The sequence below is a fragment of the Pseudoliparis swirei genome, chromosome 2, assembly GCF_029220125.1.
Source record: "Pseudoliparis swirei isolate HS2019 ecotype Mariana Trench chromosome 2, NWPU_hadal_v1, whole genome shotgun sequence".
NCBI classification, from domain to species: domain Eukaryota; kingdom Metazoa; phylum Chordata; class Actinopteri; order Perciformes; family Liparidae; genus Pseudoliparis; species Pseudoliparis swirei.
The window spans coordinates 8,495,681-8,519,269 of NC_079389.1; the positions used below are offsets into that span (position 1 = coordinate 8,495,681).

At 46.1% G+C, this 23,589-nt stretch overlaps 1 protein-coding gene across 1 annotated transcript in view; it reads left to right on the forward strand.

The window, feature by feature from the left end:
• mgat4a (alpha-1,3-mannosyl-glycoprotein 4-beta-N-acetylglucosaminyltransferase A) overlaps positions 1-23,589 on the forward strand; it is a 40,581-nt gene that overhangs the window by 4,493 nt on the left and 12,499 nt on the right. Inside the window, exons 2-3 of the mRNA XM_056423894.1 lie at positions 17,918-18,085; positions 18,750-18,890. Of these exons, the coding sequence (XP_056279869.1) occupies positions 17,918-18,085; positions 18,750-18,890 (309 nt within the window). The remainder of the gene's footprint in view (positions 1-17,917; positions 18,086-18,749; positions 18,891-23,589) is intronic.

Genomic DNA, 23,589 nt, shown 5'->3' on the forward strand with positions numbered 1-23,589 from the left:
TGAGCACCTATCTACTCTTCTCTCTCTACTTGTGGATGAATTTACAGCTCTCCATCACACATTTCTAACTCTGCTTCCTCCCTAGAGTCCTTGTGAGTTCATGTCTCATAGGGTCCATTGGACCTGGCTGAGTCTGGAGAGGGATCCTCCTCTGTTGCTCTCCTGAAGGTTTCTTTCCTTTTTTCCCTGTGAAAGGATTTTTTCTATTTCTTGGGAGTTTTTCCTGATCCGATGTGAGGTCCTGGGACAGATGTCGCATGTGTTTAAATTGTAAAGCCCTCTGAGGCAAATTTGTGATATCGGGCTTTACAAAATAAACTGAATTGAATTGAATACAGGATGTGGGATGTGGGTTGGACTAAAAGTGCACTTCTTCCTTAAGTGATTATGTTGGGGTAGGACAAACGCAATCTTAAAGCAGGGTTCTGATTATGAAGTCCACCTGTCACACAGCAAACATGCATCTACAGCCACCTTGTTTGTCACCAACCTCATGTGAATAAAATAGTTATACTACCATCACCACATTATGCTCCTACCACAAGTTGCTTTTAAACATTAGCTCCCCAGTTTAAATGTATTTTCTTTCTCCTTAAGGAATACTTAGTTACCCGCAGGAAGATTTATTGACTCTAGAGCTCTTCCACAAGAGACTTGACAACAAATTATATTTATCATATAAAAGTGAGTCACGCAATGAGGTCATCATGCATGCACAAACTCCTTAAATATTTTAAATATTATTGAACTTTGAGATCACTGAGCAGCCCGTGTCTCTCACTTCAGTTTGTTTTTCAGTCCATTACAGTAGTGAGCCGTCTTCCCTCGTTCAGAGTTAGTATGAGAAACTTTTAAACTGAACTTTAATCTGTTGTTCACATTAAACTTAAATGTTTTGTGTCTGGCACAACCCATCTGACCTTTTCATATAACCCACTGCGGTGGGTGTGATGCATGTATGAAGTAATAAATCGAATGCCACTGTGGTGATTGGTACCGGATGGTTTAGGAGTAGCATGTGAGTACAACATAAATCCATAAGGTAAATAGTACAGTGGTGTAGGAGCGCGGGAATGAACGATATGGACAAAGTCACTTTCTTTGGCTGCACACCTCTGTGGCCGTTTATTTCCTCACACAAAACATTTCACCCCTGACACCTCGTGACCTTTAAACCCCTCGACGCCACCCCGTTGCCCTGGTTACGCTCCCAGCTCTTAAATGGACCCAGTCACGTATCCTGCACACCACCCTACTAGTCTTGTGAATTATGTGCTCCCAACAGAGTCCCCTACATACGCCCCCCCAGAATTCACCAAGACTAAAGAAAACAAAAAAACCACACTCATAGTCTCGGGACCCGAATCAACCGTCCTGCCCGACTCCTTGTTACTGGAACCGGAATTGGAGGCAGCGCGGCCGTTGCCGGCAGCTTCTGGGCCTTGCAGCGGCGTGGTGGAAATATAGGAGGGCGCCGCGGGGGTTCGGCCAACCTTACCGGCCGGTCTAGGTCGAGCTGTGCTGGTTTAAGGCGATCAACCGACAATTGCTCCACCTTACCGCCAACGTCGACTTTGAAGGTTTTGTCCCCGGCCTCTAGAACGCGAAACGGTCCTTCGTAGGGCGGTTTAAAGGGCCCATGGCGGCCGTCCTGGCGAATGAACACGTACTCTGCTGTCTTTAGGCTGGAGGGGACGTGTGACTGCGGGAGGCCGTGCTGCGACGTGGGCACAGGGGTGAACACTCCAGCCTTCTCCAGGAGAGCGGCCCGCTGTTGTGTCGCAGACCACGGGTCTGTGACCTTGGGGATGAACTCCCCAGGAACCCGCAGCGGCTGGCCGTACACCAACTCGGCGGATGAAGCTTGAAGGTCCTCCTTGTTGGCTGTTCTGAGCCCCAACATGACCCATGGGAGCCTGTCCACCCAGCCCCCGTCCTTGAGGCTGGCCCGGAGAGCAGCTTTCATTGAGCGATGGAACCGCTCGCACAACCCATTAGCCTGTGGGTGATGAGCAGTAGTACGGTGGAGCTTCACCCCCAGGCTTTCTGCTACTGCGTTCCAGAGCTCCGACGTGAACTGTGGGCCTCTGTCCGAGGAAACGTCAGCTGGGGCCCCAAACCTGGCGACCCAAGTCCCAATGAACGCTCGAGCCACCTCATCCGATGTCGTTGATGACAGCGGGATGGCCTCTGGCCAACGTGTGGTTCAGTCCACCATGGTGAGGAGGCGTGTGAAACCCTGGTACAGATGAAGGGGTCCCACCAGATCCACATTCACACGATCAAATCTCCTTTCTGGAACTGAGAACTGTGACAATGGGGCTTTTATGTGACGGTGCACCTTGGCGCGTTGGCACACCACACAAGTCCCTGCCCATTTTCGCACATCTTTCTTGAGGCCGTGCCAAACAAACTTTACTGTAACCAGCCTCTGAGATGCCTTGTTGCCGGGGTGCGACGGACCATGAATAGTGTCGAAAACTTGATGCCTCCATCCGGTAGGAATAACCGGTCGTGGCTGACCTGTGGGGACGTCGCAGAGGAGCGTGGTCCCTTTTTTGCCAAATGGAACCTCCTCCAATTGCAGTCCCGTTGTTGCCGTCCTCAATTCCTGCACACCTGGTTCTGAAACTTGATTCTCATCCATTTTAGCATAATCCAGTCCCAAATGAACCGGCCCCATGATGGCTCTTGACAAACAGTCTGCGACCAGGTTTTCCTTGCCTGCCACATGTTGTAAATCCGTGGTGAATTTGGAGATGAAGGAGAGCTGGCGCTGCTGGCGGCCTGACCATGGTTCAGCTGTCTTACGCATAGCGAATGTCAATGGCTTGTGATCCACAAAAGCGGTGAACTGTCGAGCCTCTAGCAGGAACCGGAAATGTCGACTGGCAAGAAACAGACCAAGGAGTTCCCGATCAAAAGTGCTGTACTTTCTCTCGTTAGGACGCAGCTGTCGACTAAAAAAAGCAAGTGGCTGCCATGCCCCTTTCACCCACTGCTCGTACACGGCGCCCACTGCAAAATCTGAAGCGTCAGTGGTGATGGCGATCAGAGCCTTGGGTGCGGGATGTGCCAGCATCGTTGCCCTTGCCAGAGCAGTCTTGGTATCCCCAAATGCCTGGTCCCTCTCCAGGGTTTTTCCTGGGTCAAAATGGGTCTATGGTGCTCCCCAAAAAAATTGTTGGCGCGCTACACGCGCACAATCTGTGTCTCTCTATCTATTCGCGCACCTCACAGTTGCATATTGATCAGACAAGAAGACACGCTTATCAACTCGATTACTATTGATCAAAACAGAACGAGGGTTCGGCTGTAGCCTACTTGAAACATACTATTGAGAACTAGAGATGCACCGATCAGGTTTTTGGGTGCCGATCACTGAAATCGGTATCGGCCGATCCGATAATACCGATCACGGTGTCGATTGAAGCATTCTATTTATTGTGTAGCATTATTGCCTAGGACTATGAGGAAATACATATATAAAGCACCTCAAACATTAAAGAAATTACCGATTTCATTAAACATTAAGGACTTTTACTTTGAAAAATGTCCTAATTGATACATTAAAATTGATTGATTGCCAGTGTAGGGGATTTCAGATATGTATGGAACACATCTGCATCATTCATTTCCTGGAACTCTTGGGGAAATCCATTTACAGGACTTTTTTTAACATACAAAAGTCTGACCTTTATTTTTATAAACTCTTGCTTGGTACAGTAAAAATGTTTTAATGTTAGCATTATTTAAGCTAAATCTCAGAAACGATCTATAAAGATACAAAATCAGTTCATTGTTTACTTGTGTATGATTTGTCGACATCTTATTTTGAAAAACGGATGTTGTTTCACGTGGTTCTTTCCGCTAACTTTATCAAAACCCTCGCGCGCTCCCGATCGAATGCGTTTCCCGTCAACATCAGTCTATAGGTGCAGACATGTAAGTGTCGGCTGAGTTGACCCAGTGATTCAACTCGGGACAGGGACGCCGCTCGGTGCGTGAGGATCCCCTCGTGGACCTCTGACCTCTGCCGGCCCTCGCCGGGCGCATTTACTCCGTTGCGGTGCGCCGCGATTGAAACGTCTGATAGTTTTTCTCGCAGATGTTACGTCATCTGATCGGCCAAGTTTGATCGGCCGTTTTGAGAACGCTGAAAGTTAGCCACCGCGTCCACCTTCGCTGGAAGGGGAACGGCCCCGTCTTTCGTGATGCGATGTCCAAGGAAGTCAATGGTTGTCAACCCAAACTGACACTTAGCTGGGTTGACGATCAACCCGTGTTGGTTGAGCTGAGCAAACAATATCCGCAGGTGAGACGTATGCTCTGCCCTCGATGAACTGGCAACCAGGATGTCGTCCAGGTAAACAAACAAAAAAGGCAGGTCCCTAAGCGCAGTGTCCATGAGGCGCTGGAAAGTCTGTGCTGCATTTTTGAGGCCAAACGGCATCCTCAAAAATTCAAAGAGGCCGAAAGGTGTAATCAGTAGGGTTGGGTACCGAAACCCGGTGCCAATGTGGCACCGGTTCCGATACAACCGGTATTACCCGGACCGAAACGCAACGCACATTTCGGTGCTTCTTTCCGGTGCCTGAGCCGATTGAAATTGAAAAAAACTATTGTTGCGAACTTCTCTGGTGACTCCGCCCTGTCAGCAGGTTGCGATAGCCTATCATATTTAACTCTGACAGCGGAGGCTGCACCGTGTGTGACGGCGTGAGCCCGTGTGGAGCACACCAGCGTCAGGCTGGACGCGATGGGGAGACCGTCACCGGTCCCCCTGAACACGTGGAGACCGATTATGACGAGCAGCCTGAACTCAGATTAGTACCGTATCGTTGATTACAAGTCTTGCATTCATAAAAGTAGCCCAAGAAATCATAAATTAGCCATTATAATCATGTTTAAGCCAGCTCGTAGCTAGCGTTAGCTACGAGCTACGAGCGTGACAGTCTGCTAGCAGGTGTGTTGATGTTCAGCGGTCCCGGCTGTATACCCGGTGTTACCGGGAATATAATGACGGAGGAATAAAGACCGTGGGGCGTCACTTTGTTTCAGTGGAACTCTCGCTGTCAGAAGCAACACTTTATTTGTCACGTGTCATCTTCAGTACCTCTGATTGGTTGTTCTCTTTGCCCATCAAAACAGTGACAGGATTAACCCTATAAGGTCTGCACATGACAATACATATCGCATCATATAATGGAGAACATATATTGTGTATGTTAACAGTCTGATATCCGTTGTGTGTCAGTGCTCCATGATAACGGCTTCTACAGGGAATATGGCCCAAGAGGTTTTTAATGTCCTCATTGCGCGTTTAAAAAAAAAAATATCGGTTCAGGCACCGTTTAGGCACCGGTATCGTTTTAAAAGTACCGGTTTAGCACCGGTATCGGAAAAAACCCAAACGATACCCATCCCTAGTGATCAGTGCCGTCTTGGGAATATCCAGAGGTTGAATGGGCACTTGATGATAACCCCGAACCAGGTCGACCTGAGAAAACACCACGCGACCGGACAAATGGGCAGAAAAATCCTGGATGTGCGGAACTGGGTAGCGGTCCGGGATCGTTGCATCGTTGAGCCGGCGATAATCCCCACACGGACGCCACCCACCTCCAGGCTTCGGTGCAATGTGCAGGGGTGACGCCCACGGGCTGTTGGAGCGGCGAATGATGCCCAGGCGCTCCATGTTGTCAAACTCTGTCTTGGCGATGATGAGCTTTGCCGGGTCCAGGCGCCGGACCCGGGCATGTACCGGTGGGCCAGTGGTCGAGATGTCATGTTCTACCCCATGTTTGACCGTGGAGGATGAGAAGGTGGGTAGTGTGAGGTCCGGGAACTCAGCCAGCAACCGAAGAAACTCATCCGCAGCTGAGAGGCTAGCCAGCCTGGTAGCTTCTGCTCCCCCTAGTGTGCACGGGTAAGAGAAGAAAGTCAAAGCATTAACCAGGCGGCGGCCCTTGACGTCTACCAACAGTCCATAGGCACACAGGAAATCCGCACCAAGTAAGGGCATGTTAATCTTAGCCGTCACAAAGTCCCAGCGGAAATGCTGCCCCCTGAAACACAGCTGTACGCTCCGTGTCCCAAATGTGCGGATGGAGCTGCCGTTCGCGGCTTCAAGGTGGGGTGGGCCATGTCCGTCTGTCAGCATGTCCACCCGTGATGCCGGCATGACGCTGATCTGCGCGCCCGTATCGCACAGAAAACGCCACCCGGAGATGTCGTCCTGGATGAACAGCAGCCTGCCCGCTCGGCCGACGCTCATGGCAGCTACTGAGCGCCGGCCCCGGCATTTCCCTTCTTGCTGTAACTGCATGGCGAGCGGCACCGTGTCGCCCTCGGTCCAAACCGTGCGTGGTAAAAACACAAGCCGGCGGTTCCCCGTCGTTGACTTGCTTCCGCGACAACCGCCGTCTCCGCTGGTAGCCATACAGCTTGCGCCGGCTTCTGAACGGCCGCGCAGTGTTGTTGTCCGGCAAGAAAAAACTTAGCGGCCTCCTCGGCCAACTCCCGACAATCCTTAATCCTGGAATTGGCCAAAGCTGACCGCAGCTGCTGTAGAAACAGTTCCATGAATAAAAACTCGGGCTGGCGTCTACCGAGGAGAGCCAGCATCTTGTCCATAAGCTCCGACGGCTTGCTGTCGCCGAGGCCGTTCAGTGAGAGCAGCCGGCGAGCCCGCTCGGTGTCCGATAGTCCAAGCGCCTTCAGCAAGTGTTCTTTCAACGTGGCGTACGTGTCGCTGAACGGGGGGTTCTCTAGGATGCTCACCACTCGGCCCGCTGTCGAACTGCCGAGCGCCGCCACGACATAATAATATTTCGTCGAGTCTGCGGTAATGTCTCTGAGTGCGAACTGCGCTTCAGCTTGAGCAAACCAGACCGATGCATGCGTCTCCGGCAGCTTAAGCGAAACTGCGTGCGTCGTCATGCTCGTCTCTGGATCCGTCCAGTAGAGCCAGGGTCACCAATGTAGGAGCGCGGGAATGAACGATATGGACAAAGTCACTTTCTTTGGCTGCACACCTCTGTGGCCGTTTATTTCCTCACACAAAACATTTCACCCCTGACACCTCGTGACCTTTAAACCCCTCGACGCCACCCCGTTGCCCTGGTTACGCTCCCAGCTCTTAAAGGGACCCGGTCACGTATCCTGCACACCACCCTACTAGTCTTGTGAATTATGTGCTCCCAACAGAGTCCCCTACAGTGGATCGTATTTTTCCTGTTTATTAAAAGAAAAGCAAGCTTCTTTCCGATTATAATTATTCAGTTTATTTTATAAAGCCCAAAATTACAAATTTGCTTCAGTGGGCTTTACAATCTGTTCACATACAAATGATCCATTTTTAAGTTATGAAAAGATGTGCTGCAGTTTTTTTTTTTTTACAGGTCATATTCTTGTTTGTATTTTGAGATTGCTAAAGTTGAGATCTTTGAATGCATTAATATAATTATTTCCCTCTGATTTCCAGCTCTAAGGGGCTTATTTTTTCAGCGGATTTGTTGGTGGTTACAGTCACATTTACCAAGCACAACACGCTTCCCTTTTGCAAATGTTACTTCCTATTTCTCCATGGCTTCCTTAAACCATGCATTCCCCCTCTATGTTTAACGCCATGGTCTTTGTTCCATCATCACGTCATTCAAAACACAATGGTCAAAAAATAGCACACGTGACGGCAGAAGGGTGAGTGAGCTCGCAGATACAGGAAGGTGTTGGGTCAGATACATGGTTAATTGGTTAGAATGAAAGAGAGTATGGCTTGCACATTTTGCTTTCTCATTGTGTCGTGTCTGGCTATTTCTGTATGCGTGTTTACGTACATTTAGTTTGTGTGCATTGTGAGGTCGGGCAGTCTGCCAGACAAGTCCTAAGTGGCATGGAAGGAAGAAGAGAGTAGAAAGGCCACATCTTAAAAGAGAGGGGATGAGAAGGGCCCTAGGTGGGATGTATGTTGGGGAGAGAGAGGATGAGAGTGCTGACAAGGCGGTAATAAGTATTTTTTTTCTTTTCTGTATTTTGTACCCTGCTTAGTCGCACACTTGCACATCCACCTCCCTTTTATCCCAGACAGACCAAACTCTGTCCAAACAGGAACAGGCGTCTTCAGCAGTTTAGTGAGTTCACAATCATTGTTGTTTCCCTCCTCGTGCTTTCGCTCACTTCCTCTATCCCACACTGCTATTCATTAATTCATTAATTCATGCATGCATGTTCCTTCTGTTTTTCTGGATAGAATTCCCAAACGTCACACAATTCCTCCTAAATGTCAGGGAGAAGAGATAGTGACTTGCTTGGCTTTAACTGCTCTCTGTGGATTAATCTTTGGCATAAGCTTGCTGTACACAAGAACCAGCTTGTCCACATTAGTTTGTCTGTGTGAACGGGGTCACGCAGACCTTCACGCTCCGAGGAAGCTCTGCTGGCGGCGTTGGGCCTTTTTTGGTTTACCAAACACGAGGAGTTTCACATGCTTTCACTACCTGCTACTCCCATTTGTCTGTAGTTTAGTTATGTGTATTATATGTTAGTATTATGTTCAGAGTTCTTGTACAGTGTGTATGTCATGTTATATTATGTTCGGCTATGATAGTTGTTGTGTGGGGCCTTGTCCTAAGAATTTCAGTGCCCAGTCTGACCCTGTGTCATTCTGTGTATCTGACAATAAAAGACTTGAAACTTGAAACTTGAATTCATTAATTCTGGGCTGCACACGGACAGTCCACGCAATCTGATGACTCGTTGGTATGGGGAGATCGGGCCATTTTCAGCACGTGAATGCGCGTGGCCTCTCTGATGGAGCGGTTTGTCGTACAAGGCACATTTGTTTCAAATTGCACCCAATGAATCCAGCGGCAAGACTGTTCACTTAAAAATCAAAACTGTCAGTAAATATCAGCTGATTTGAAATATATTAGTTCTTGGTAAATTGTGACAGAAAATAGTAAGATTTCCAAATATACATACATTTCTATTATCCATGCGTCAGCTATTGTCCTCATTAACTTTAAAGAATTTATGTGTAATTTTCTCATTGTTGTTCCTCAGCCTCAGTCATATTGACATGGAAGAGCACAAAATGCTCAAATTTGCGACGCTGGAAATTGTTAGAGAAATGACTGAATGCATTAGATAATTATCTAAATAGTTGTATTTTTTCCCTTTTGAATAGTTTAATAGACTAATTTAAATGTAAAGTTATATTTTCTCGTGGACTCTCTGGATTCTCACTGCATATCATTGATTGGTGAACTACAGCCCTGAAAAGTGGAGTTTCCAAAAAAGGACATCCTGGCTGAGGGTACCCTTACAGGTGCCAACTGGAGCCAGAAAGTGGAAGTAAGCGGTGCGATGTCTCGCCCTCGGCTTGTTGCCGTCAGACAGCAAGCTCTGCCACGAAGAGACGCAGCAGGAGCTTATTGTGACGACAGCACAGGAGGTCAGAAGAAACCGCATGATGTGAGGTAGCAACATTAGGAACCTGGGTTGGAAATGTGTCCAGCTTCTTCTGATACTGATTTATTGTTTGACCCCATAACCTCTTGTACTTCACGGTAGAGGTGAACAGGGTTACGACGTACTGCAAGATAAATGGGACAGATTGAGACAAAGGTGTGCATTTTCTCTTTCTGCAAACTGCACAGAAGCGTTCAGGGAGTATCGCTCCCCTACTCGGGGATCGACTTGCACTTCTCCTCAGGAAAATACCATCACAAATCTATACTGCTACTGTGTGCTTTTTCTAAAACACCGTGTGAAGTTAAATGTTTCATGACTTGCAGCTTATGAGGCTGATAAACCTAAAACGTTAATTTTGTTTCAACTCTTAGCACGTGGCTCAAATATTTTATTACCCTTGGATAAGAGCACAGTAGAATTCTTCACGTAACTGTGGTCGAAGGTGAATAACTCCTGAGCTGTGGCCCCTTAAGTCACGCTGGAATAATGGTGGGCCCTCTTGGAACCATTAGATCTGCTCACCAACACGTTGGAACTATTCCTGTATTCATCCTGTTCATCTCAAATGTGTGTTTTGCACCATCTGCCCTCCTGAGGACATAACAGCCTGGTTTAATGCTCCTGTTGCACCAAGCAGCTGCGATGTAGAACCTTTGGCGAGCAGGTGCTCCACTCTAGGGTGTTCTTACATGCATAATACATGTGGACATGTATTGCATAAATGTGCATATTATTCCTTGAGAGCAACACATCTATAAACTTGAACCTGCTCCAGCGCAGGCTAACTTAAGTTGGCTGGACAAACTTGCAGTTCCCTTCCTCAGAGATCCCATTGGTGAAGGAACGATATAAGTTAGTTTAGCATTGTGGAGAAAGTTCTTCGAGATCGCCAAGATCCGTTATCACGCCATGAGGACATCTGCAAATGATGTGCTGCATCTCACACACGGCATTAGCACTAAAGCATCCAGCGAGCCAAACCTTGTGGGCGCACCGGTCTCTATAAGCGTCATGTGCCACTTCCCTTTCAACCAGTCTGGTTGATCTGGGCCCAGTTGTTTTACCTGTAGTTTCTTCGCCAAAGTTATTCTCTCAAACGGTTCTTGGAGAGATTTTAACCGGGTTGGGTCTTCTTGGAAGTGAAGTGCTTGACGCCTGACGAGAACGCTCCAAATATATATTTCTTGTGGCTCAAGGTGGGGCCAGGCCCCACGGTCCGCTATTGGCCAGCCGCCACTGAATCCGAAACCCAATTCCTTCCACGTGTCTCATTGATAAATCAAATGAACAGAGCAAAGGAATCAAGGAGGACATGTCAAAGCAAAATATCTCCGCAGAGACGGGTCAATAAGTACAAACCCAAAGTTTATGCCAGGATGAAAGTGCAAAGTGTGTCACGCATGATACTAATAAAAACATTTAAATGTGAAAACCTGCATTAAATTAAGCGAAAGGGATGAGACGATGTTGGGGAAGAGAGGCTGGTAAGCTCGCCTTGGAGGTAACAGTCACTTAGCCCTTCCCCCAACTCATGCTTCTAGAGAGCAGAGAAGAATAATGAGATTGTATCGATAAACTCCAGACCTCAGGTAATTGTTTAATGCACTGTATGTGCCCATTCAGTGGCCGTATACCAGGAGAGTAGTTCCTCATTCGCCCTATTACTTGAGTATTAAATAGATGTTATGTTGTTACCGCTTGATTTGTAAAAAAATAAAGTATTTTTCTTCGATGGGTTCTGGAGTTCTTGTGATTCCCCGCTGCTTAGTGTCGTAGGAAGCCCCCCCTGTTGGCCAGAGAGCTCTAACCATGGCGGGTAAGAAAGGTGCATGTGTGAGGTAAATGTTTTATAAAATCCCCCCGTCAGACCATCAGTACCTCACTTAAACCTACTTGTGGCAAATCACAGAATCACTCTGACTCACTCATGCCGGCGTGGCATGTAACGCGTCGTCGTCTAGTGCGTGCCATGTCGCCTGCACCGTTTACAGAGCGGTTGATTCGGCTCCGCTGCCCGCTTAGCGGAGAAGCAACTATCTGTGACACACTTTTCGACTCTTCCCCACTTGTCTTGTCGCCATAACAACGAACGGCAATCTCCGATTTCTCTTGAACTGCTTAACAGTTCAATGTCCGTTCCACTGTCATTCAATTTCTGTGGGAGAGGAATTTCCTTGAAAGAGATTGTGATAGTACTCAATATATGCAAAGCGCCTACAGTTTCACCAGCGAATACTGCAGGGGATACATTTAGCTGAATGGAAACCGTATCTGCTTCTGGTGCTCTGTGACTTTTGCAGAGTGGGATTACAGGTGTGGTTTCATCTCGACGGGCCCGGAGTCCTACAACCAAGAGACTGATGGGAAGATGAAAGTGTGTTTTTAGTATGAAGCTCCCCTTTTCATGTGCTTTGGTCCAAATGACCACATCTGTCTTAGAACGCCACGTTTAGGAGGAACAACACAATCCTGTGTGAAGGAGGGGTCAGAACAATAGCTCAGCGAGAGTGTGATGGAGAGGGGAAGATAAAGGGACTCTGGGTTTCGTTGTTGTGAGGGGTTTTTCCGAAAGAGCACAATAAATCTAGCCTCAGAGGAGGATCAGACACCGGACAAACCCACATCCCCTCCTTACTCCACACGATACCTGAGCTATTCTTACTTTCCCTCCAGCCCTATCAAGTTTGGAAGTCAGGTGTGTTAACAACGTTGTTATCCCCACAAATAATGAATACTGTAATACACTTTATATGGCATATTGTAAAAGGTTGCAACACTAACAAATAAAAAAAGACGGAACACAACGTTTCTTTGTGTTGGCCGCTATCACAAGCCGACCTTTCGTCCGTTTTAATCGAACTCTCATGATTTCTGCAGCATGCTGATGTTTGCTTGACAAAAAGAAAATACAGAATCTGCGAAATTAAGTCCACACAAATAGTGACGTTTATGAAGTCATTTGCGATGACCTGCAGAAGACGTGTCCTCTTTCGTAAACGCCTCTCTGCAAATATTTCTTTTCAATTTGATTTAATTTGTGTACTGCGAAACCCGTCTAAATAGAAAACGAACCTGACGTATCCATTTCACTCTGATTCGCCCCGGCCAAACGGACTAGATGGAAGCGGCCTAAGATGAGCAATAAGGCTGACTCCCTGCGCTGTGTCTAGCGGATTTAATGCATCTATGATCTCGGCTCACCAAAAGACCCTTCCCTTGTGTTTACTCCACCAAGGGCTGGTTTCCTCAGATGTTCACAGCAAACTGCCTGTAACTTCAAACGTAATTCCCAGTAAAAAATAATCTAGCTGGTATTGCCAATAAATTGCTGCTCCGGATTGCTCTATCATTGTTGATGACATCATCATACTGTAGGTTTGGGTCAAGTGCTGGAAAAACCTGGCATTGATTTAGAATTCCTGGTCAAGAAATTGAAAAGGGAGCCTGTCTCCCAACCCTCAGCAGCTTGTCTTGACTCCTTCAAAGTTCTCTAGTCTAGATAACCTGATCAGAAAAAGTCAGGTGAGGATGTGAGGGTATCAAAAGTCTGATTTTCCCAGCTGCTCCTGAACGCATCATCTCACTCTTCCGGTAAGCTTTGGTTGCCAGCTCAACAGCGAGCATGACTTCTTCTTCTCTCCCTCCCGCTCCCTCTTGCTCAGTGTGTCTCATGTATAGTTATCCCCCTGCCTCCCTTAATGATAACGATACATGCAACAAGTGTAGTTTATTTGCTAGGTTGGAGGCAGGTCTAAGTGGGTTAGATGCACGGCTCCGCGCTATCGGCTCAGACAGCTATGCTAGTTAGCCCGCCCTCTCCCGTAGTCGGCGCGAGCTACAGTCAGCTGTTAGCTGTGCCCGCGGTAACCGTGCAGCCGGATGGTTGGGTAACTGTTCGCAGGAGTCGTAAGTCTACACAGAAGCCCGCTGTGCACCAACCACTTCACGTTTCGAACCAGTTTTCCCTGCTCAGCGACACACCCGCTGAGGAACACACCCTGGTTATCGGGAGCTCTATAGTCAGGAACGTGAAAATAGCGAAGCCACGGACCAGAGTCGTGTGCCTCCCGGGGACCAGAGCGGGCGACGTGGAGTCTTGTTTGAAGCTGCTGGCTAAGGATAAGCGGAGATACAGTCAGATTGTAATACACGCCGGTGGTAATGACGCCCGAGCCCGCCGCTCGGAACTCACTAAAATTAATGTGGAATCGGTGTGTGCTTATGCCAAGACGTTGTCGGACACCGTAATTTTCTCTGGCCCTCTCCCAAATTTGCAGACAGACGAATTGTATAGCCGAATGTCGCCTTTCAACCGCTGGCTGTCGAGGTGGTGCCCAGCGAATAATGTGGGCTACGTAGACAACTGGAAGACTTTCTGGGAAAACCTGATCTGATGAGGAGAGACGGCATTCATCCCACGTTGGACGGAGCGTCTCATTTCTGCGAATATGACCAAGTTGATCACCGGACTTAATCTATGACAACCCAGGGTTCAGATCAGGAACCGGGAGCAGAGTTGTAGTTTAACACCCTTCTCTGCTCTTCCATTCGAGCAGTTACCCACCCTTGACTTTAGAGTAGAGACTGTGTCTGTCCCACGCCACTTCAATTAAATAAATCAAAAGTAAGCAGAAGAGGAGTCGTACACAATAACCTTATACAAGTTAACACAATTATTTCAGCAGTGCAACAAAATAGGTCTATTAAATGTGGTCTCCTAAATATTCGATCTCTGTCATCTAAAGCTGTGTTACTGAATGATTTAATATCAGATAATCACATTGATTTATGTTGCCTAACTGAAACCTGGCTGAGCCATGAAGAATATGTCTGCCTGAATGAATCGACTCCTCCAAGTCATATTAATACTCACATTCCTCGAGGCACCGGTCGAGGAGGTGGAGTAGCAGCCATCTTTGAATCGAGCCTATTAATTAATCCTCAACCAAAATTACACTACACCTCATTTGAAAGCCTTGTTCTTAGTCTTTCACATCCAACCTGGAAAACACTACAGCCAATTCGATTTGTGATTCTGTACCGCCACCAGGTCCATATTCAGAGTTTATATCTGAATTCTCAGAATTTATATCAAGTTTGGTTCTTAAAACCGATAAAGTTATTATTGTTGGAGATTTTAATATCCATGTGGATGTTGATAATGATTGCCTTAATGCTGCATTCATCTCCTTGTTGGACTCGATTGGCTTCTGTCAGAGAGTACAGAAACCCACTCACAGCTTTGGCCACACGCTTGATCTTGTTCTTACTTATGGCGTTGACATTGAGCATTTGAACGTCTTCCCACAGAATCCTCTTCTGTCAGACCACAACCTCATAACTTTTGAATTTATACTACCGGAGTGTACTCCGTTAGTCAACAGTTTCTACACTAGATGTCTAACTGACAGTGCTGTAGCTAAATTTAAAGAAGCGATTCCTTCTGTATTTGATTCGATACCACGTCTCAATATAACAGAGGACTCCTGGTCTAACTTTAGTCCGTCCCAGATTGATCATCTTGTTGACAGTGCCATAGGCTCTCTGAGAATGACACTGGACTCGATAGCCCCTCTGAAGAAGAAGACAGTGAGGAAGAGGAGGTTTGCTCCCTGGTATAACCCTCAGACCCGCAAACTGAAGCAACGTCACGAAGCTTGAACGCATATGGCGTTCAACTAATCTCAAGAATCCCGCTTAGTTTGGCGAGATAGTCTTAAAACATATAAGAAGGCCCTCCGTAATGCCAGAGCAGCCTATTACTCATTAATAATAGAAAAAGATATCTACAACCCCAGGTTTCTCTTCAGCACTGTAGCCAGGCTGACAGAGAGTCACAGCTCTGTGGAGCCGAGCATTCCTATAAACCTTAGTGGTAATGACTTTATGAACTTCTTTAATGAAAAGATTTTAATTATTAGGGACAAGATTAATAATCTCTTGCCCATAACCAGTGCCAATCTGTCCTCAAGTGGAATGGCCTTGGAAACCGCTGTATGCCCTGGTGTATATTTGAGGGATTTTCTCCTATCAACCGTGACCAATTATTTTCAACGGTTGCTACTTCGAACACGTCTACCTGTCTCTTGGACCCCATCCCGACGAGGCTGCTTAAAGACGTTTTGCCTTTAATTGGCGGCTCTCTATTAGATATTATCAATGTGTCTCTGCTAACAGGCCACGTACCACACTCCTTCAAGGTGGCTGTTATTAAACCTCTCCTGAAGAAGCCCACTCTGGATCCAGAGGTATTGGCTAACTACAGACCGATCTCTAACCTCCCCTTCCTCTCCAAGATCCTTGAGAAAGTGGTCGCAAATCAGTTGTGCGACTTTCTACATCATAATAGTTTATTTGAGAAATTTCAATCAGGATTTAGAAAACACCACAGCACCGAGACGGCACTGGTGAAAATTACAAATGACCTCTTAATGGCAGCAGATAAAGGACTCCTCTCTGTCCTGGTCTTGTTAGACCTTAGTGCTGCATTCGACACCATTGACCATGACATCCTGTTACAGAGACTGGAGCAGTCGATTGGCATTTCAGGCACGGCACTAATTTGGTTTAAATCCTATTTATCAGATCGATCTCAGTTTGTATTTGTAAACGATGACGCCGATAACCACCAACGTTAATCACGGAGTTCCACAAGGTTCTGTGCTTGGACCAATTTTATTTACCTTATACATGCTTCCTTTGGGCAATATTGTCAGGAAACACTCCATAAACTTTCATTGTTATGCAGATGACACTCAACTATATTTATCGATAAAACCAGAGGAGAGCAACCAACTCTGTAAAATTCAAGCATGTCTTAAAGACATAAAAACATGGATGACCTGCAACTTCTTGATGTTAAACTCAGACAAAACCGAAGTAATTTTAATCGGCCCTGAGCACCTCAGAGATCAATTATCTGGTGATGTGGATTCTGTAGACGGCATTGCCCTGGCATCCAACACCACTGTAAAGAATCTTGGCGTTATCTTTGATCGGGACTTGTCCTTTAACTCCCACGTAAAGCAAATCTCAAGGACTGCATTCTTTCATCTACGTAATATTTCAAAAATCAGGCACATCTTGTCTCAAAAGATGCAGAAAAATTGGTTCACGCGTTCGTTACTTGAGACTGGATTACTGCAACTCCTTATTATCAGGCTGCTCTAATAAATCTCTTAGGTCCCTCCAGTTGATCCAGAATGCTGCAGCTCGTGTTCTCACTAAAACTAAGAAAAGAGATCACATCACTCCTGCACTAGCTGCTCTGCACTGGCTCCCAGTAAAATCAAGAATCACTTTTAAAATTCTTCTCTTAACCTACAAAGCCTTGATTGGTGATGCTCCATCATATCTTAAGGAGCTTGTCGTACCATATTGCCCCACTAGAGAGCTACGCTCACTAAATGCGGGACTACTTGTAGTTCCTAGAGTCTTAAAAGTAGAATGGGAGCCAGAGCCTTTAGTTATCAAGCTCCTCTTTTATGGAACCAGCTTCCAATTTCAGTCCGGGAGGCAGACACAGTCACCTCGCTTAAGAGTAGACTTAAGACCTTCCTCTTGACAGAGCTTATAGTTAGGGCTGAATCAGGTTTGCCCTGGTCCAGCCCCTTGATATGCTGCTATAGGCTTATAGCTGCCGGGGACGTTTAGGATGCACTGAGTACCTATCTCCTCTTTTTCTCTCCTTAAGGATGAATTTTCATCTCTCAATCACACGTTACTAACTCTGCTTTCTCCCGGAAGTCCTTTTGACTTTACGTCTCATGGGGTCATCGGACCCTATGAGACGGCATAGATCCTATCTGCCTGATGGATCGTCTGGGTCGTGGAATTCCTGCTCATGACTACGCCACTGTCCTGTTGAGACTCCGCCACTCCTCCTCCCCACCGCCATCTGCCTGATGGATCGTGGAGGTCTCCATCGTGGAATATGCCTACTATGAACTATTCATACACTCTGTCATATTCATTGAATGTATTTTAACTCTAAATCTGTCCTTCTGTACACATTACATCTATTGCATCTGTCCATCCTAGGAGAGGGATCCTCCTCTGTTGCTCTCCTCCAGGTTTCTTCCCTTTTTTTCCCCCTGAAGGGTTATTTGGGAGTTTTTCCTGGTCCGATGTGAGGTTTTGGGGCAGGGATGTCTATGTGTACAGATTGTAAAGCACTCCGAGACAAATTTGTAATTTGTGAAATTGGGCTATACAAATAAACTGAATTGAATTGAATTGAATTGAGAAATATAAACGTGTTGTGTTCAAATACTTGTGACATGAGGCATTTGGCCCAGAATCCCAACCAGCCAGGTTGACTAGTCGGAGCTGACTGGTTTGTCGAGATGTTTTTTGCTGCATGAGATCCTTATATTAAACTTTTTTAACCTTTTGTCGCGTCTGCTCATGATGCATAGTGCTTTGTTTTGCTTTTTTCTCACAGAGAAGCTGATGGTGTACCAGCGGGAGTTCCATGCCTTGAAAGAGCGCCTCCGCGTGGCCGAGCACAGGACGCTGCAGCGCTCGTCGGAGCTCAACCACATCCTTGAGCAGTTCAGACGCGCCATAGCCGACACCAACAACAGCAAAGATGCGCTCGTAAACTTCTCGGGTAACTGACTAACGCTAATGAAGACTCATTCACTCGAAGCTAATCCAGCGTTCCCGCTTGTGTTGGCTCACCTGTTGTATTGGTTACTGTCAAAAATATGCATTGCTCCTTTTTTTGCCAGCTTTTCAATTTTGTGACATTGTTACAGAAAAATCTGAAGTACTTTTTCTAAGCGCTAGCCATCCAGTAGCTAGTATCAGTATCCATAGTCGAGCCCACCGCAAGTACACATGCCAATCTCCACACAACCATCCATATCCACATATACACCTACACACAACCATCCATATCCACATATACACCAACACACAACCATCCATATCCACATATACACATGTTTAGTTTATTGGTGCTGCTACTGTGACTGTGACGACAAATTTCCCCTTGGGGATTGATAAAGTAAATATCTATCTATCTATCTACACCTACACACAACCATCCATATCCACATATACACCCGCACAACATTCCCACCCATCGAGTCGTCATATACTCGTAAAGAAGTCTGAATTCTGCTCCATAGTTGAAAGTTTTTTGAGTGACGGCATCACCGTTATACATGAACAGGCGGTGTTTGTAAAAGTTTCTCTCTAAACTGTCATCGTTGAATGAAACCGAGAAGAGGACGCCACTAAATTTTTTTTTCTTCCGTGTGCCTTTTTAGATGAGACACAGAAAGTACTGAAGGATCTCTCAAACAGGAAGCCACTCCAGGTGCCAACTATCTACCATCACATGCCTCACCTTCTCAACAATGAGGGCAGCCTGCATCCTGCTGTGCAGGTTGGGCTCGGCCGCACAGGAGGTGAGACACTCACGGCCACGCCAACACGCACCCCGCAAACTCAGTACAACAGTAACTTCCCTGATGAATGAAGCCCGTTCTCCAGAATATGCAAGCTACACAAACACAGTGACACCTCCAGAGACCCTCACTACGCCCGGGAGGGAGTCGAGTCTCAACAAGTTTCCAGTTGGTGATTTGTTCACAACAAGTATCCCCTCTGGAAGGGAGCTTTTCAAGAGGATCATTGTGGAGAATTTTATGTTGGGTGTAATTTCCTATTTACAAGTTATGTTTCTCGTCTCTTAGCGTGATCAAACAGGGTTTTCCTTTTTCGCTTTCACATCTCTATCTTACTTTATATTTAGGACATATACTGGCAATTTGTGTTAAAAATGCTTTCCCGTTGTCCTGTTTTTATTGCACCGAAGAGGTGCGCTCTGTAACTTTTTGAAAAATGCTGTAAAAAGAAAGGTTACTTTAGGAAAAAAAACACTTAATTTAAGTCACTCAAAAACCTTAACAAAGGTGCAACACGTCCTCTCAAAGCTGAAATTTGTCAATAGCCTCTTTTTAAAATAATTATTTTTCTCTTTTTTTTATTAATTCCTATTTTCAGTCACACCATTTTTTTCTTCCACTCCTTTGACCTTTTCTATTTCAAATTATCTCTAAGAGGACTACTTATCTTTATCTTATCATTGTGTGTGATAGAGTGAATTTGTGTCACACGTTTAAGTGCTGAACAGCTCTAGTGGTCGTTTCACATTCCTAATGTCCTCAGCGTTCTTTGAGGAACGAGTCGTAAAGAGTTTCTCATACCTCGCCTGAAGCTTGTTTGATGCATACATCCTTACCATAATTAGCTCTTAGTCAGTGGTTTTTTTTGACAGGTGGGTAGGTATTTGTAACCTTTTGAAGACTCTTTGGCTTTCTCTAGACTAGAGTGTCTAGTTTGTTGCTGCCTCTTTTTCATCACCAGCTTCTCGACCTAAAACACTCTTGGTTGTGTTCACTGAAATGCACAACCAAGCTACTGGGAAGTGACCTTGTTATTCTTTACCTCTGTATCTTACATCGTGTACTCCCCCCGCCCCCCCTTGTTTTGACTACTGGTCTAAGCATATCTGACATTGAGATATTCATCGCTGTGCAAATTAGGACACCCTCTCACTTTAGATTGAACAAGGATTATGTGAGAAACGGTTCAGAGAACGGCTGAACTGAGTGATTGGAGTTGGGCCTGACTGGAGCCCCTTTTAGACAGAAACCAACAAAAGAGCATTATTGTAAACGCAGTCTTGCTTGTTCCAAACACACACAGCTCGCCAACTTGTGCCCTTTTGCACACAGTCAGTACTTATGCTGTTGCCAAGCGGCGGCAACATTTGCTTACACTGGTCAGCTATTTAACATTGCGGCATGCTCCAGTTGATCTATATTTCGGCCCATTTTGGAATTTCTCGTGCTGCAAGTGCTGTTGACTCTTATACCGACATTCAATTCAATCTATTTAGTATACTGCACAATCCACTGTCCCGGGATTTTAATGTTAACAATATGTTTAATTATGACACGCATGGAAGTAAAAATGTTCAATATATCTGTAATTTTATTCCATCCAAATCGGCAATATCTACTGCGACATAAAGAAAAGAAAAAAATGTCTTGCCATAATCAAGACATTGTAATTAAATATGAAAGCCTTCTACAATACGGCTGCCATCCTCATGAAAACATCCAGAGTTAAAATTATTAACCCTATCAACCGTCCACCAATCTTCTTTATCAGCAATGAACTAAACAAATCCTCAGAAAAAGGCAACAAGTAGTAGCCAATCAGAGGTCTTTGTGCAATGTGGGTGGTTCTCCCCAGATCCCACTGCTCTCCGGGCCGGCGTCCCGACTCGGTAGAAGCAGCCGGAGCAGTGGCACCTCTCGGGCATCCCACTCACCGCTGCTCATAGCAGTTTTTGCTTTGGTGTGAAAGAGGCGTCGATTAAACTGCATATCTGCATATTTGTTGATTCTTTCTTTGCTCGTTAACCCGTACTCTATTCCTTTCCTAAGATACCTTTGCTTGTCCACTATCAGCGAAGGGTTCAACGTGGCAGAGAAACCTTTGCATCTGTTGATTACTCATTCAGTGTAAATGGCAGAAGTTGTAGTCTCGGTGCATTACTCATCACCATCTGAACAAGGAGAACTAATTTGAAACTAATTGCAACTCTAGTTTTTGTTTTTAACACATTCCTACGCCTTTTAGAAAGCAGTGAGCCGTTTCTTAATGTTGGGCTGTGCTACAATCCTGCACCTTTTTATCTCAAACATCCCCCTTTTGTATTTGTGAGACAAAGCTTAGTTTCATGCATGAATGATTTGTATTGAATAAAAAACAACAACAACAGCACCACCACCTCGTCTCAGCGAGGGTCCTGGTTGCCTAGCTGCATCGCTGCAATGCTACTCTGAGGAAAAGAAATAGGCCATGGCAGTAACGCATGTCAAAGCGTTTCACCTGCCCACGTGTGCCTGCAGGGTGACAGAGAGCCCATGCCCACGTGTTGACGTTGGAATAGAACGACCAGGTTTGTTGTTGCAGCCATTGCTCAAGAGGTGGGCTTTTCCACCGGTCTCCACTCAGCGCCCCCACAGGCTGTAACGCCAGCATCGTTGATCATGTTTTTGGATGTTGTGAATTTCATCGGTGAAGCGGTATTGCCGTTCCTGCAAATGTCGATCGATATATTGCTGGTTGGATGATTCAAGCCATATAATGTGGCGTGTGATTTATGACGGCTCTTCTGCCAGGCCCCCGTGCGTTGAGCCAGCCTCTTAAGTAACGAGATACGATAAATGTAGCATGCGACTTTTGGTCGGTGACGTGGATCAACTCGGGGTGTGGATTGTGTGTGCGCACACACACACACACACACACACACACACACACTCAGTGGTGGTGGTGGTGGCCCGCCCCTCCTGTCTGGCTCGAGGACACCAGCCAGAGGATCTTTGCGACCTCATGTCTAGCTAGCTAATGGACAAAGTAGCTATTTGTGTCCAAACAGGAGAATTTAGAGCCTCCGAGTCAGACGGCGGTGACGACGGAGGCAGAGCGAGGGGAAGAAAAACATGCGGAAACTGTTGGTTCGTATGTGATGATTGAGGGATTATTTTAGTTTGACTCTATATCAGGGCTCTCAAGTTTTGAAGACAGGCAAGAGTGACATTTCCATCAGCAGCACCCCCCCCCCCCATTTTCGTCAGTCGCGCGCAATTCCAGGATGCTTTATTTTCATTGGTTGCTGGATTAAATCTTACCCAGATACGGGGGTTTTTTCTGATTGGCTATTGTGTAGCCCATTTCTTTTTTTTGATTGGCTGATAAGTGGCTCCTCACAGCAGAACTCCAGGGGAGCGCTTGATTCCTCCACGGTGAGGGCAGCGCGGCCAGCTCATGTTGAGCGGCACATTAAAACATTAAATAGACGAGTTTTTTTCAGCGTGAGAAATACGATGTGTGGCGGGAGTGCGTGACTTAAGACCGAAATGCGTGAGTGTCACGCTCAATGCGTGAGACTTGAGAGCCCTGCAATATACATCGTTTGTTAGGAAAATGCTGCGCTTTGTGCCCTTTCAAATTATTTTTATATATTTAGAAAGGAACCGCTTAGTTTTAAATATTTTTTTGCTATGTCAAGAGCAATATACGTTACCCTATAGATCAGGCGTCCCCAAACTTTTTCCTGAGAGCGCCACATAACGTTTCCCTTGTCTGCTGAAGGGCCAGCGGGGGGGGGGGGGGCTCACCTGCGTGCGCTCTGATCGCTCTTTTAATGAAGTATCGATACAAAAAATATGCTAAATCACATCGTTTTTAACGTACGGGTACTTTGTTAGTATCGCTATACCGTGCAGCGTGACAGCAGCAGATGTAGCGGACTAACATTCAAGCTAACCTAACTTCCCAGACGCTGTGGACATCTGAACGCTGATTGGCCGAGACGCGACACGTCCCATCAAAGATGTTCTATTGCGAAGAAGAGCACCACTTCACATTTTCTCCGCGTCTCACTGCAATCTCAACGGCAGCGAGTCAGGTGAAAAAAATAATAAATCGGAACGCGTCTCTGATATTGTTCAGGGGGCCGGTCCACATGTGGAGGCGGGCCGGATTCGGCCCGCGGGCCGTAGTTTGGGGACCACTGCTATAGATACAAAGAACAAATAAATAAACAAATAAGGTCATCAAATATGTATTAAAGACCGGATTCAAACCATGTTATATTCCAACACCATATTGGTGGATTAATGTTGTCTCATAAGCATAATTCACACGAATGCCACTCAGACCACGCCTATGTATGTTGTAGTTCAGTTTATGATCGTAGTTTTCATTACACTTCATCTATATCTACTAAAATGAATAACACATGTTCTCTCTAAATAGTGTTTTAACATGCACATGTCGTTAAGTTCAATTGGTTAGTTATTTGCTTTTGCACATTTGCATCTTTATCCCCACCAAGCAATGATCCAGGAGGGTCAGTTTTTTCTTCTGGATATTATAAACATAGCTCATTTACATGTGTCGTATACACAATCAGCTCTTTTTCAATGATGTGACAAGCAAACCGAAATGTAGATTGTTTAGTTTTTTTTGTCCCCTGTGAAGAACATTAAGAGGACGGCTGAGTGAAGCGCTCGGCTGATGGAGGGG